At 51.6% G+C, this 14249-nt stretch overlaps 5 protein-coding genes across 5 annotated transcripts; 3 read left to right on the top strand and 2 right to left on the bottom strand.

Moving 5' to 3' along the window:
• Nucleotides 1–132: 132 nt before the first annotated feature.
• On the top strand, nt 133–1336 carry EJ05DRAFT_282385 (uncharacterized protein). The gene has a single exon (XM_033740445.1). The coding sequence runs from the start codon at nt 218–220 to the stop codon at nt 1235–1237; it is 1020 nt and encodes a 339-aa protein (XP_033602809.1). The 5' UTR covers nt 133–217; the 3' UTR covers nt 1238–1336.
• On the bottom strand, nt 1324–3956 carry EJ05DRAFT_462408 (uncharacterized protein). Its single transcript, XM_033742682.1, has 2 exons — nt 1731–3956; nt 1324–1676 (listed from the first exon to the last, which is right to left on the bottom strand). Exons 1-2 carry the CDS (start codon nt 3804–3806, stop codon nt 1626–1628), a joined length of 2127 nt encoding a protein of 708 aa, XP_033602808.1. The 5' UTR covers nt 3807–3956; the 3' UTR covers nt 1324–1625.
• A 170-nt stretch (nt 3957–4126) lies between these two features.
• On the top strand, nt 4127–7367 carry EJ05DRAFT_474247 (Ran-binding-domain-containing protein). Its single transcript, XM_033743570.1, has 4 exons — nt 4127–4446; nt 4559–4648; nt 4701–4769; nt 4820–7367. The coding sequence occupies exons 1-4, from the start codon at nt 4426–4428 to the stop codon at nt 7013–7015; spliced, it is 2376 nt and encodes a 791-aa protein (XP_033602807.1). The 5' UTR covers nt 4127–4425; the 3' UTR covers nt 7016–7367.
• A 120-nt stretch (nt 7368–7487) lies between these two features.
• Nucleotides 7488–11177, top strand: EJ05DRAFT_474246 (sulfite reductase-like protein alpha subunit). Its single transcript, XM_033743569.1, has one exon. It carries the CDS (start codon nt 7714–7716, stop codon nt 10972–10974), a length of 3261 nt encoding a protein of 1086 aa, XP_033602806.1. The 5' UTR covers nt 7488–7713; the 3' UTR covers nt 10975–11177.
• Nucleotides 11178–12523: 1346 nt separating this feature from the next.
• EJ05DRAFT_474242 (uncharacterized protein) lies at nt 12524–13683 on the bottom strand. The gene has a single exon (XM_033743568.1). The coding sequence runs from the start codon at nt 13423–13425 to the stop codon at nt 12748–12750; it is 678 nt and encodes a 225-aa protein (XP_033602805.1). The 5' UTR covers nt 13426–13683; the 3' UTR covers nt 12524–12747.
• Nucleotides 13684–14249: the final 566 nt, after the last annotated feature.

The raw sequence follows: 14249 nt of genomic DNA, 5'->3' as shown, positions 1-14249 counted from the left end.
TGATAACCATTCCTCGACTAAGGCTTGACTACAAGGGCACTAGTGCCACTAAAACAAATTTGATTGGCTAGATAGATAGCTTGGCGTGGACCCTTCTAAGCACCAACCTGGAATTCTACAACTCCATTACGCCGCCGACACTTCTTCAACACAACAACCCACAACCGCGTAAACACACCCTAACATTCCCACGCCCTGCGCGTCCCAAACCGCCGCAATGCAGGGCTTCAACATGGGCCGGTACTACCCGCCCTCCACCACCTCCCCGCCCCGCTTCAACTCCTCCTCAACCCTCAAGACCACCCAAAAGCGCACCCCAGCCGGCTCGCAAATCGTCCGCTTCGAGATGCCCTTCCACGTCTGGTGCGCGCACTGCCCCGCCGAAACCATCATCCCACAAGGCGTACGCTTCAATGCCGAAAAGAAGAAGATCGGCATGTACTTCTCCACGCCGATCTGGAGCTTCCGCATGAAGCACAGCGTGTGCGGGGGCGCGGTCGAGATCCGTACGGATCCGGGCAGGGCAGACTATGTGGTGTACGAGGGCGGCCGGAAGCGGGATTATGGGGCTGCTGCTGCTTCTGCTGATGATGAAGAGGGAGGGGTAGGTGAGGGCAGGTTTCTGAGCGAGGAGGAGCGGGCGAAGAGGCGGAGCGATGCGTTTGCGAGCTTGGAGGGCAAGGTGGAGGAGAAGGCGAAGGTGCGGGAGAGTAGGGAGAGGGTGGAGGAGTTGTATGCTGCGCGGGAGAAGGACTGGAAGGATCCGTATGCGGCGAGTAAGAGGCTGAGGAGCGGGTTTAGGAAGGATCGGAAGGTGAGGGCTGGGCAGGAGGAGGAGCGGGGGAGGATACGGGATAGGTATGGGTTTGGAGAGGAGTTTGAGATTGTGGATGAGACGGAGGGTGATCGTGCGCGCGCGGGGCTTATTGAGTTTGGCGCTGCGGATGGCGAAGACCTTGCTGCGAAACCTCTATTCGCCTTGGCTGATTCGGATGCGAAAGAAGGTGTTATGATTGGTCTCACGAAGGCAAAGAAAGAGGCTGCTGGGAGGAAAGTCAAGCTTCAGAAACAGCTACAGGGAAATACACGTGCGGCACTGGATCCTTTCCGAATCAGCAAAACTCCCAAGCCAGTAAGGCCGTTCTTGGGAATCAAGAAGTCTCTCGTCTCTACGAGCAACCAGGAATCAGACAAGGAGATGACAGCATCCGCGCTCGTGGCTTACGAGTCAGAATGATTGAATAAGTGCTGCTTGGGCTTCTGGACGCATGGTAACGGCGTGTTGGTATTAGCATTAGGTTGGCGTTCTATACCCCCGAGTTAGCGTGAAATCTTTTTGAATATATTCAGATCATATCTGTTATCTGCTTTGTCTGTGCACGGCACGATACGCTGCTCAGCTTCCTGCTTGCAAGCTCAATATCAACCCATGTAACGCCGATGACGCTCAAAATATGTTTGACTATTTTTTGAAACTTGTCTATCTTAACCTGATCATACCCCAAAAAAGGCATGACGAGTACTCCTGAACATGCTCCATATTCATGCATGGTCTCCAACCTCTATGCTTCAATGAGCCCTTACTCGAGACATGCAATGGTGTATCATAACCAAGTCTCCATGATTCAAGGCTCGGTGATCAGCTTTGTGATCTTGCCGATGGCGATTGTTTGTCCCTGAAATTGTGGTCAGTCCTGTTGACGATATCATGTACATCGCAAGTCACTCACCTGATCACGCAATGTGAATCGTCCAAGCTGTGGATATTCTTCATATCTCTCAACACACACCGAGCCTGCTCCACCAGTAATATCCAACCGAGCGATGATGGACATACCCTTGGTGGCGAATCCTGGAGCTTTCTTGCTCTTGCGTCCAGTGCCCTTCTCAAGTTTGTGCAACAGTTTCGTAAATGTAATCTCCTCGGTTGCTGAGTGTACATGTAGCACGCAGTTGAATCCTGCGCTCAGAATACTTTTGATGTCAAGGAGTACAATCTGTGCCTCGAATGCAGAGACATTATGGACTGGGCGCTTCGGCGAGCAAAGCACAAAACCAGGTAGAATATCCTCTTCTTCGACACCACGGATTCGGATTCGGACTTGGTCACCACATGTGGCGTGTGGTATTTCATCTTCAGTCTCGCCGTATAACGCTGAAAGTGACACGGTGGCGCGATTAGGCATCATAAGGTAACTCTTCGTCTTTTGTATGACACCTGACTCGATTTTGCCCTCAATCATGGTCCCGAGATCACGGTATTTGGCAGCTATTGGCATCATGAATGGTGCATTGACCTTTCGCTCTAGTGTCTGCATGTTGTCGAGGTATTCGAGCAGTGATGGACCGTTCCACCAGGGCGCAGTCTCCTTTGGCACGCGGTCTTTGATACCAATCGTGGCCTGAGCTGATATTGGCATATATGTGATGTCAGTCTTGGGATTGTAACCCACACCCTTCAAGTACAGTGCAAGCTTTGTTGTGCACTCCTTAAACCGGTCCTCACTCCACTCCACAGTCACGTCGTCCATCTTGTTTACGGCCACAATGAGCTTGTTTACACCTTGTGTCTTTGCAAGCATAGCGTGTTCGCGGGTCTGTCCGCCTTTTTCGAATCCAGTCTCATACTCGCCTTTACGTGCCGAGATGACCAAGATGCCGACGTCCGCTTGCGATGCACCACCAATCATGTTTGGTACATAGGTTTTATGCCCTGGTGCATCCAAGACCGAGTACTTTCGCTTCTCTGTCTCGAAGAAACCACGTCCTACTTCGATAGTTTTACCCTGTGCACGCTCTTCCTTGTTCAGATCCAGTGCCCATGAAAGATACCAGGTTTCTTTGCCCGCCTCTTTAGCCTCCCGCTTGTACTTATCCATGGTCCGCTCATCCACCATGCCGGTCGCATAAAGAATGCTACCTCCAAGTGTCGACTTTCCAGCATCGACGTGTCCCAAGAAGATAACGTTGACATGCTCCTTGCCGTACATCTCAGCAAGAGTCGCTTCATCGACGTCCGCTTCCTGCTCTTTCGCGACGGCATCTGCCTCTTTTTTCAAAGCGGCCTTTTCCTTCCCTGTGGGACTATCACGACCCGACGAAGGAGTTGGCGACGTCCTCCCAGACGTCGGTTCGTTTCCGGTAGGCTCGCCCGTCTTCTCGATAGCCTTAACTGCAGCAGCTTTAGCCCCTGCTTCCGCCGGTGCCTGCTCGGCCTTTTCCACCTTCTCAGACTTCTCTTTTGCGGGCACTGCGGGCGTCCCAATGCTTAGCACCTTTGTCTTTCCTGAAGTTTCTACTTTCGCACCGCCGTCAGCACCAATGGACAGTGTTTTCGCCTTGGGCGCCGAGTCACCACCGATCGAGAGGACCTTCGCTTTGGGTGCTTCGGTAGATGGGTTCGCGGGTGATTGTGCAGCGTCATTGCCTTGTGGCCGTGCCATCACACGTGTTGGTTGCTGTGGCTGTTGGTAGCCACCGTACTGCTGTTGTTGATGCTGTTGTCCATATTGGTTATAATTTTGATTGTAAGCTTGATTGTATTGTGAATAGACCCCCTGCTGACCACCATACTGTTGCTGGTATTGCGGATAACCTGGTTGTCCCCCGGTCTGCTGGCCGTAGTTGTATTGTTGATACTGGGGATATTGCTGGAACTGCTGTCCCGGCGTAAAAGACTGGGCTCCTGGCGTGAAGGAAGAGGCTCCTGGTCTGAAAGCGTTTGTTTGCGGGTTTCCCACGTTTAAATTTTGCTGAGTCTGCTGAGCGAGCTGCTCGTCCTCTTCCCATGAGTTCAAGTCGGCCATAGTGACGAGATATAGTGTGATTCCCGAAGTGAAAGAAATGAATGAAGGGACTGGATGCGAAGACGGTGTTGTACTAAGATCTGGTTGTTATAAGAAGTTGGGCTGATTTTCTCGAGCCTAAAGGTCTGGTGGGGCACAAATATTGTGGCGACTCACTGCGCGGGACACTCTGCGCACTGCGGGGGAGGCTGGGAAGTCCTTAGGCTGCACTATGCAGGAACTTGTGCATAAGTTATGTTCTTTATGCAGTCACGTGAAAGCCCTTTTCCTGCACAAAACAATGGACGCGCTTTGTCTGTTAGTCGTGACATGAATCCATGGGTCCATGGATGGACTTGACATTAAATATACACAGTAGACCGTTTAGTCCCCATTACACCCCGTGTGTACACAACATTGTCGCATGCATGATCTTTTCACCCGACGTGGGCGCCTTCAGCTTTATTCTTCGCAGAAGCTTGTTCGCCTCCAGCTCCATGCCATTTCAAAAGGAGTTCCGGCGCGATTTGCATTCCGTGCATTGAAGACGCTTGCAAAACGCAGTATAGCTTTGTTCCATCTAATCTTCCGCGTCCTGAGCGTACTCGGCCTCATATCAGTCCTCCAACATACGCTCAAGATGGAGGTTCTTCTTTCAAAGGTCAGACATGAGCACATTCCTTTCAATAGGTTCCAGGACCATCGCGATGCCAGGGCTGGCGGCTGGCACTGCCATCACCTTGGCAATGATCCTATACTAACATGGCGCAAAGGTGACCCAGCAGGCTATGAACTATGCCATCAGAACTGGCATAACGATAACGAGCGGGTTCGCCATACAGCAATGTGGTCGGCTGCTGAAGGTACAGATTTTGGCTGAAATGCAATGTTACCATTTTACTAAACTGTATATAGTCTGTCAAGAGCAGCAGCGATAAGACAGAGCTGGTTAACCTTCAGATGCGTCTGGAAAGCAAAATCAGAGTCAATAAACCCTAGATGATAGCTACAACATGCACTGACCGCAATGGCAGATTATCTCTCCATCCATTGACATGATCGAGATGATGGCAGCTCGTGGCAACACGACTCTCGAATCCGCAGTTACTTTGACGAAAGCTTTGCGTTGGGACATTCAGACTCTCGGTGTCCGCCTATCAAAAGCTGCTGCTGATGAAGAATTGGCACGGCAAGGTAGTTCTAGGGCGAAATCTGCAGTACAAAGCCAAATGGAGCTGAAATCGATCATTGCGGATATCAAAAATCTTCTTCAGCATATCGAAAGGTCAGTCCCTGACATCAATCTAGCAATTGCAACCTCGGGAGTCAACTTCACAACGAGAATGCCGGATCATATCTCTCCTTCCAGGCTACTGCAAGCCAGTACCTTACTCACTTCAGGTGATGCTCAGTACTCTGTCAATCCCACCCGAGGCGCGCAGATATGTCCTGACTTCATTGTCTCGATGTGGATGCTGTTTGCCGGACACGTGCCCCAGGAGCAACGTAGCAGAGAGTACACCTGGCAGGAGGTTTTACATAAAGCCAGGTTGAAGATACAACGCGTGCCTCTGGATCAGGTGTATGACTACCCAGGAGAACAGTGCTCACGCAATGGTCGACGGCATTCTGCCTCGTCCGCAACTGCGGGCAACATGTCTGGCGACGGCAAAGCATACGAATATGCTTATCAACTCCTAATAGTAGAAGACTATGATGACGGTCGTGTACACGACGACGAAGAACCCGCGGCTCCATACGAGGGTGTCGAAAGGCCCGGTATACGCGAGTTGATTCCCGTACACGAGATATCCAAAATATTCTACGCTGACACATCGAAATTGCTCAATATTGGGACTGACAGCGAGACGAACAGTCCCGTCCTCCTACTTAAACGGGACATCAACGCAATTCCTCCGCGTCGAATGATGCAACGCCAGACACCTCCGGCAGACCAATACGAAGAATATGCCACTTCAAGTCCCCCGCAAGACCTGCCATCAACTCCACAATACCCGGACGAGCAATCAGAAATCGATGCCCAATTGCACCGAGAATCTCCCGCTCCCCAGACGCCTCAAAGTGAGACACTATTAGGAGAAAGCCCATCTGTTCAATCGAAACGAATACCTCCTAATCTCGACCCGGAATGGATCGCCTTTGAAGTATACACGGAAGACACGATAGACTCAGATTCCGACGGTGATGCGGACGAAAGTGAAATCCCGTCCTCACAGCCCGGGACTCCCGCGTCCCAGCACTCTTGGTCTCGTCGCTCATCCGTCGAGCCGACTCTCATGTCTGCTTTTTCTCGACTCAACTTCCGCAGTTCCCCGGCATCAAATCCGACGCCTCAAACGCCGTGCAAGGACTCTGTCGCCTCGCAAGTGATCCTTTCACCTGACAAGCACACTTCCTACACTTCTCAAGAATCAACCGTCAACCCCTTGCCTATGCCCATTATTCGTACCTCGCTATCGCTACTGGAGATGCTCATTCGCCTCACATCATTACAGCAATTTCAGCAGACATCTCATCTTGCCATTCCAGACGAGCTCCTCACCTTTTTCCTTTCCGAGTCGTCCACGGTCGGGGCTGGCGGCGATACTGATCTCCGGCAACGTGTTCGTCGTGATGCCCGGCGTCGTGTTGGTTTCGATCCATACGATGAGAGCCCCATAAAGCGCCGTGGCGAGGCATACCTCGCACAAGCACACGACGACAAGAATTATGACAATCGACACTACGCCACCAGCGAAGACTACCCTGGTGATGATCGGTACTACGATGGTGGCCGTGGTATTCATGATGCAGACACGCGCTTCTCGCCGTCTCCGACGTCTTTGCCACGCGACAGCCCACGTTTACTTCAGAGTACTCCATACCACGGACACTCGCCTTCCTCGCCCTCGCCTACCTACCACCAACATTGGGGATCGCAATCGAGTCTGACCGCCGGCCGAAGAAGTGCTATGGATGGTCCGATGTCTGGTCGTGAATCTGGCATGGCTACGCAGCAGCATAATCGTGCAGCACCCTCCCCATTGCTTAGAAGAGCAACAGCCCCGAACGCGAAAGGAGGCAGCGGTACCGGCCATAAAGGTGTGTCCTCATTTGCAGTGGATGCATCAGCGCCGAGCAGCTCGCCAAGGGTGGAGCTGACGGAGGAAAGAAGACGAGATAGCGGATGGAGGGACCGCAGGCCGTCCACACCAGGAGAACGAGGATGAAAAGGTCAGGATGCTAAAGTTACACGATCGTATCTGTTCACCGGCGAACATACACGACATACGACATCAGTTACTCGCTCACCTAGGGGTAGGGTTGCAGATTTTGCGTTCCTATTCATCTTCATCGCTTGAACTTATAGATTCCTGATACCCCCTGCCTGACAGCATCATAGATTTGCGATATGTTCCGATCGCAAGCGTAGCACAATTTCACGTTATTGAAAGGGATTGCATGATAAACATCATTCCGCGATCGAAGTAATAAACACTCCTGCGTGACTAAATAGCCATCAATGCTAGTCCGACAAATGGCTTGCTATGATGCATCTAGCTAGAACCCTAATTACCTTACGTAGGTCCAATATAAGATGGATGACTAAACATTCTGCCGAGCCGAAAATGCCGTCGGGGACAAGCACGCCATCGCAGGTGATGAAGGGTCTAGCATCTTTTTGCGTCCCTGCAGCACTTATGCAGCGACTTCAACCAATGAGAATGCTGCTTTTGTCGGCATTTGACATTTAGATCCTTGTCCTGCCGAAGTCGGTAATCGAGAGTGATGGTGTTATTGATGCTACCGAAACTTTTCTAGTCCACTGTGCACGACTCTTTGCGCGAAGGCGAAGTTACCTCCTCCACACTTGCTACTTCGTCCAGGTCCTCATTTCAATCTTCTTGCCTGGAATCTCGCAAACAACATGCATTTGCAAGATACCCAATCGGCAGGACCTGCAGAGGCGATACAGGTGCAAGAGAAAGAGCTCAAGCAATTCGTCGAAAAGTCTACCACATTACCCTTCGGACAGGATGTCTCTCTCTCTTCAATCAGTGGTCCTACCTACCTCACTGCTCAGACTCTCGTCCAGCAGGTCGCCTACACTTTGTCCGATAAGATCTTTTCCTACTCTCCGGACACGTTCGATCTCGACGTCGCACTCAAGACATGGTCTGCCCAGAAGGAGTTGAATGCGTACGGCTACGCTACAGGCGTCTCGGCTATGGAGACGCGTACAGGCGCAGGGTCGATAGCATTGGGCTACATGTTTTCTGAGGATTTCGATCTCAAGAAACGTCATATTCCGCAAACGCTTGTCGCATCCTCGTCAAGTCTGCAGCAGCTTCGTCCCGCGCTGGATGAACTGGCTCTCTTGTACTCGGTTGCCAACCCACTTGTCGCACATGTCGCAGCGGTCGACTATGTCGCTGATTCAAAGTCTGGGTTTGTGTCCGACTATGAAACCTCATTCGCGATCGCCGAAGACCTTGGCCTTGGCCTTATTTCCAGTGCCTCTGTGTTCGAGGTCCAGCACATGTCACTCTTTTCGACTTTAGTCTCTAGCATCATGCCGACCATCCACACCTATGATGGTATCAGTATCGGGCGCGAGACCACACGCGTCATTGATGTACTCAGCCAAAAGAGCTTATTCGACAATTACAGTGCTATATTGAAAAGCGTGGACGGATCTGAAAAGAAGCACTCGTTCAATGAAGCTCGCGTTGTAAAGCTCTTGAAGGCCTTCAACGATGAACTGGGCACTGACTACAGACTCTTTGAGTACTATGGCCACCAAGAAGCTGAGACTGTTGTGGTCGTCTTTGGCACGATCGAGGCCTCGCTTGGCGCACAGGTTGCTAGGTCTCTCTCAAAATCAGGCGGTACTGTTGGTCTGATCAACGTTCGCGTGTATAGGCCATTCGTCGAGGAAGAATTCGTGGCTGCACTGCCGAAGACTGTCAAAAATGTGGCTGTGCTGGGTCAGGTTGAGAACGAAACGGTTGTTGCCGATGTAGACGCACATTCCCGACTGTATTCTGACGTCCTGGCGGCTACAACCTTTACGTTTGGTGGTCCTGCTCCCATTGTGGTGGCCGATATAAAATACTCTAGAGAGCAAACTTGGTCACCCAAATTGATGGCAGAAGTGTTTCAAGAAGCTACTGGCAACCAGGGCTTTGCTGTCGCTGCTGACTCCACACTAGACGGACTTGATTCCGAGACCCAACAATACTCATTCTGGCAATGCGATAATTCGGCCTCTATGGATGCGCCAATTGTCATCGGAAACCTCCTGTCCAAGGACTCTGCTATCAATGTCTCGATTAGCACGCGTCACGATAACCTCGTTCAAGGTGGTGTTACGAAGACTGAGATTCGCACGTCACAGAAATCTATCGAAGCGTCTTACTCGATAGATCAAGCCGATTTTGCTCTCGTTGCAGAGGGGCTTCTACTTCAGGAGTTCGACATTCTGAATACTCTGAAGCTCAATGCTACACTCGTTATAAAGCTGCCGGGTGTGAAAGACGAGGACCTCGAGAAAAAGATACCTGCTGTCGTACGCAAAGCGATCGTGTCCAAGAATATCAATCTCTTTGTATATGATCCAACTGCGTGTGAGCTTGTCGTTGAAGACGCCAAGTTGGAGACTTATCTAACGCAACTGGTGTTCTTGCGTCTAGCCCAAAACGACACATTGAACGCCGGTCAGCAGAAGCTTGCTGCCATCAATGGAAGTCAAGAAATGCTGGAAGTTTTAGCTGCAGACCTTGACAAGGTGATCCACCAAATCAGCATTCCGGAATCATGGGCGACTATTGAAGAAGACGTAGAGATTGCTTCACTCCCGACGAACATCAATTCCAATAGTTTTGAAATTTTCGAGAAAATTGAGCCTGAGCCCGAGACTTTCCTCAAGGATTGGGCCACTGTCGCGAAGGGTCTTGCTTTCAAGGAGGCTTACGGGACTAAAGAGGCACTACGCCCAGATCTGGGTGTCAAGACATACGTTTCGCACATCAAGGAGCGCCGCCGCCTGACTCCACTCGATTACGATCGCAACATCTTCCATATCGAGTTCGATCTTGGCGACTCTGGTCTCAAGTACGCCATTGGTGAAGCTTTGGGTGTACATGCAGAGAACGATAAGACTGAAGTTGAGGAGTTCATCAAATGGTACGGCCTTAATGCCGAGGATGTCGTTGAAGTGCCCTCGCGTGAAGATCCGAACGTGCTTGAAAACCGTACCATCTATCAAGCACTTGTCCAAAACGTTGACATCTTCGGTCGCCCACCAAAGCGCTTTTATGAAGCTTTAGCTGAGTTTGCCTCCGACAAGGCACAGCAAGATGAACTTCTGTCTCTTGGTGGCAGCACGAAGGAAGGTGTCCAAGAGTTCCAACGCCGTGCCGAAGTCGACACCACGACCTACGCGGACATTCTTCTCGAATTCGACTCGGCCCACCCGTCTTTCCACGACATCGTCCGTATCGTTTCGCCTATGAAACGTCGCGAATACTCCATCGCCTCATCTCAGCGCGTAACTCCTACCTCAGTGTCACTATTGATAGTTACCGTCGGCTGGGTCGATCCCAAGGGCCGCGACCGCTTCGGACAAGCCACGCGATACCTCAATAGCCTTCCCGTCGGCGCACCCGTCACTGTATCCGTCAAGCCTTCTGTCATGAAGCTGCCACCCAAGACCACCGCGCCCATCATCATGGCCGGTCTGGGTACGGGTCTCGCGCCGTTCCGTGCCTTTGTACAGGAGCGCGCGCTGCAGAAGCAAGAGGGCCACGATATCGGCGCTGTCATGCTCTACATGGGCTCACGACACCAGCGAGAGGAGTATCTGTACGGCGAAGAGTGGGAGGCATACCAAGATGCCGGCGTCATCACGCTGCTCGGCCGTGCCTTTTCGCGTGACCAGCCGCAGAAGATCTACATTCAGGATCGCATGCGCCAGACACTGCGCAATATTCGCAAGGCGTACTTGGAGGAGGAAGGCAGCTTCTATCTGTGTGGCCCGACATGGCCTGTGCCAGACGTGACGCAGGTCTTGCAAGAAGCAGTCGAGGAAGAACGCAGGGCAGAGGGCATGGACGCGAAGAAGATCAACAGCAGGCGAGAAATCGAAACGCTGAAGGATCAGGGACGATATGTGTTGGAGGTCTACTAGACACTTGATGGAATGCCAAAATTACCATGAGGATCTTTATAGAATAGTAGGCGGCCAAGAAATCTGAATTTCCATAGAACTTTTAGATCGATGATATACATACAACAATTACATTCCCTCCCCGCGAAAGTAAAAAATTCATCACCACGCTGGCTTAGTCCAGAACCCCTCGTCCCTGCTCCCGTCCCGTCCCATGGCCACCCATCGCACGCCCACCGGCCAGGCAAGAATCAGCAGCGCGGAAGGGAAATATCTATCTCACCACCCGCCCAGCCGGGCGGACAAAAGTCAGTTTACAAGAATCACACAGCTGCCCCCCAGGAGCTAGGGTTCTTGAAAGAGTAAGGAAGAAAGAGGAAGGAAGAAAGAAAGAAAGAAAGAAGGAAAGAAACACACATACATGATGCTCACCCGCATGAATCGTCGCGCCAGGGCGCGATAGTCTGCGGGATATGCGCTTTGCGTCACTGGGTAGCGGCCGTAGGGGTGGTCTTCCTTGAAGTAGGCGCGGAGACGGCGGAGGGTGGGAATGTGGGAGGAGGAGGATGTGGAGGAGGAGGAGGAGGAGGAGGCCATGGATTGGTTGTGTGTTTATGGGTTCTTGGGCGAGGGGTTTGTGGGGGTGAGAGAGATATGAGAGATGATAGAGATGAGAGAGAGAGAGATGAGAGAGAGAGATGAGAGAGAGAGAGATGAGAGAGAGTGGGTGTGTAGTATTTTCATAAGGCGTGTGAGATACTTGTGACAGTGTATATATACTTATATGTGTGTATGTATATAGACATTCTATCTACCCGACCTTCTCTCACACTCGAAGACTCGAAGGCCCTATACACCCTCACACCACACGCACACCACACGCACACCACAGGCACACCACTCTTGTAAGACGCATTTCGCTCTCCACCTAACGTGGTATGGGTCTGACTACTTGACTCGCTGGAAAGTGACATTGCGAAGGGGTCACACATATCGTAAATTTCGCGATACGATTTTTGAGCGTTGTCTGCAGGGATAGAGAGGCGTGAGCGTGGTGTGATATCGGGCGGAGCCGCGCAGGGGCGGCGAGTCAGGGGATTGGGTTTTGGGTTTGGTTTCGGTTTTGGTATGGTAAGGCTGGCTGGTGGTGCGTTTGTTTTGGTGAGAGTAGAGTGTAGTAGAAGGATGATGATGGATGGTTAGATGAATGGAAGTATGGTTGTGGAATGTACCTTTGTTTGGTTGCGCCTTTTCGTCATTTCTGGGTATTGTGAGTGAGGTTTACACTGATACAAGACTATGATCAAAATGTATCTATACTGGTCAGAGCCTCGCGGGTAGTTTCTACAAGCTTGGTCCTTGAGTAAACACTAACTTGCAGAAACTCTGTCTGAACGCATGGTCGTCGACAGGAGTATGGAGGACGGTCCTTGAAGCCAGCAAGCCAGCCAATGAGAGAGGTGCGCCAAAGACCCACTGTTTTCCGCTCACGGACCATGTTGCCCATTTGTCCAAACGCCCTGTTTTCAACGATGGTCGAAAATTGCCGCTTCTGACACAAATATGACCAGGCAGCCAATCACTGTGATCCGTCAAGGCTCCACTCTTTCCAGACACGGGCCATGCTGTCCGATCGCCCTGTTTTCGACGATGGCATATAATTGCCGTTTTCAGCTGACCGGGACGCATTGAGTGTCATTGATTGGCTCCCTTCGATCAGAGCTCCAACCAACTGCTCGCCAGAGTCAAGTGTGAAGAATGCTTCGGATACGTATATTGTATATACGCGTCGCCTCAATGCGCAAACCGAAATACCTCGCGGTCCTTCCACCACCCCTTCTCATACCGCCACAACGCGAGTCCCTCAACCACACCGTCGCTGCCCTTGAAGGCGCCCGATAGCTCGTCCCACGCCTGGCGAACGGCCTGTTCGTCGTCGACTTTGTTCATGATCGTGTAATGCGCCCTGAACCCGCCTCGATCCTGGTTACTCAGGACGTCATACCATCGGTCTCGCAGTTCGGCGTGGATCCGTTTGGATTCGGGACCGCCGTCGCTTACTCCGATCGCGATGCCGTGTGATAATCGGAATGGGGCGTCGGCACGGATGGGGAAAGAGCTGGTATGGGCAGTGAGGGAGCGGATGTCAGACTTGATCGTGGGGAGATGGGAGCCGGGGATTGCGCGGAAGAGCGCGATGTGAGCGCCGAGCTTGTTGATGCGTGGGGGGAAGTAGGTTTTGCGGAGTGAAGTCATGGTGGAGTGGTGCTTCTGCGAGGTGTGTAAGGTGAGGACGTATGAATCCTCGGTTTGGTTGGTATGGGGAATGTGGTCTGGGTTGCGCTCGTGGGGAGTCGAGGTGTTGGTCTGCTCCGTGTCGTGCTGAGACGAGAGATTGGTGTGGTGTGGATTGGGTTTGTGAGCAAAGGAGGACTTTGCATGGGTCTCTGCGGATATGGTTGTGACTGGCATTATGGAGGGCGATTTGCGTGGGGATAGGAGATGGGGACTAATGCGGAAGATCATGTAAAGATGATAGCCAGAATGCTAGGATGGGTACAAGGATGGGACTTGAGTAATCAATGTGGCTACGAGGTTTGTGTATGTTTCTTGATGTTCATGGGCATATCTTAGAAGCAGTGCCATTGATCGATGACGACAACGAACGACATGTGGAGCCGGCGGCGGGTATCTGCAGGTCAGGGCCAATAGTAGCCAGTGCTATGCCAATAAATATATGAAAGTCTATATGTGACAGGGCGCCTGTGTCTGTGTTCTTTTCTTCTAAAACTCTACATGTCCAAGGGCTGAGAAGGATGTACTAGACGATTTGACTCGTCCAGTAATCAGAAGAAGAAGGATTCAATTCATCCGGAACTCCAACTTCCTGAGTCTTGCACTCGTTCTTGGTCGACCAGACGATCTAGTCTTTCAAATGTCTAAATCGAGGGGAGCATGTAGCCAGTCACCAGTGATACTGGTTCGCCGTTGCTGTGTATCTCTCTGTATGCAGCCGCCAAGCTAAGAAGATGCAGTGGAGAGGGGAAGACGGTTTTGTGTCGGCCAACGAGGTCTCGGGCACGTGACTACGGCGAAACGCTGAACTCGGCGGCTCCACAGTCGTTTGACCAATCACAGGCTTCTTATCAACATCGCTTCGACTTCAGCTGATCCATTATCCGCTTTTCCGTTTCATCCTTCTTCTCCTTCTTCTGCATCTTCACTTCTCCGGTGTTCGATGAATCCACTCTCACGCTCGCATCGAGCCTGTAGAACGCTCCACATGTTGCCGCCAT

Source organism: Pseudovirgaria hyperparasitica, assembly GCF_010093815.1.
Source record: "Pseudovirgaria hyperparasitica strain CBS 121739 unplaced genomic scaffold EJ05scaffold_4, whole genome shotgun sequence".
NCBI lineage: Eukaryota > Fungi > Ascomycota > Dothideomycetes > Acrospermales > Acrospermaceae > Pseudovirgaria > Pseudovirgaria hyperparasitica.
Note: the sequence above shows the minus strand (reverse complement) of the source record. Positions and strands in the feature narration are given on the sequence as shown.

Excerpts from the sequence above, each read along its gene's own strand:
- EJ05DRAFT_474247 (XM_033743570.1), top strand. The coding sequence starts at position 4,426 with ATGGAGGTTCTTCTTTCAAAG. Across the intron at positions 4,649-4,700 it reads AATGTGGTCGGCTGCTGAAG|TCTGTCAAGAGCAGCAGCGA; the intron begins GTACAGATTTTG and ends AACTGTATATAG. Across the intron at positions 4,770-4,819 it reads GTCTGGAAAGCAAAATCAGA|ATTATCTCTCCATCCATTGA; the intron begins GTCAATAAACCC and ends CCGCAATGGCAG.
- EJ05DRAFT_462408 (XM_033742682.1), bottom strand. The coding sequence starts at position 3,806 with ATGGCCGACTTGAACTCATGGGAAGAGGACGAGCAGCTCGCTCAGCAG. Across the intron at positions 1,677-1,730 it reads GATTCACATTGCGTGATCAG|GGACAAACAATCGCCATCGG; the intron begins GTGAGTGACTTG and ends CCACAATTTCAG.
- EJ05DRAFT_474246 (XM_033743569.1), top strand. The coding sequence starts at position 7,714 with ATGCATTTGCAAGATACCCAATCGGCAGGACCTGCAGAGGCGATACAG.
- EJ05DRAFT_282385 (XM_033740445.1), top strand. The coding sequence starts at position 218 with ATGCAGGGCTTCAACATGGGCCGGTACTACCCGCCCTCCACCACCTCC.
- EJ05DRAFT_474242 (XM_033743568.1), bottom strand. The coding sequence starts at position 13,425 with ATGCCAGTCACAACCATATCCGCAGAGACCCATGCAAAGTCCTCCTTT.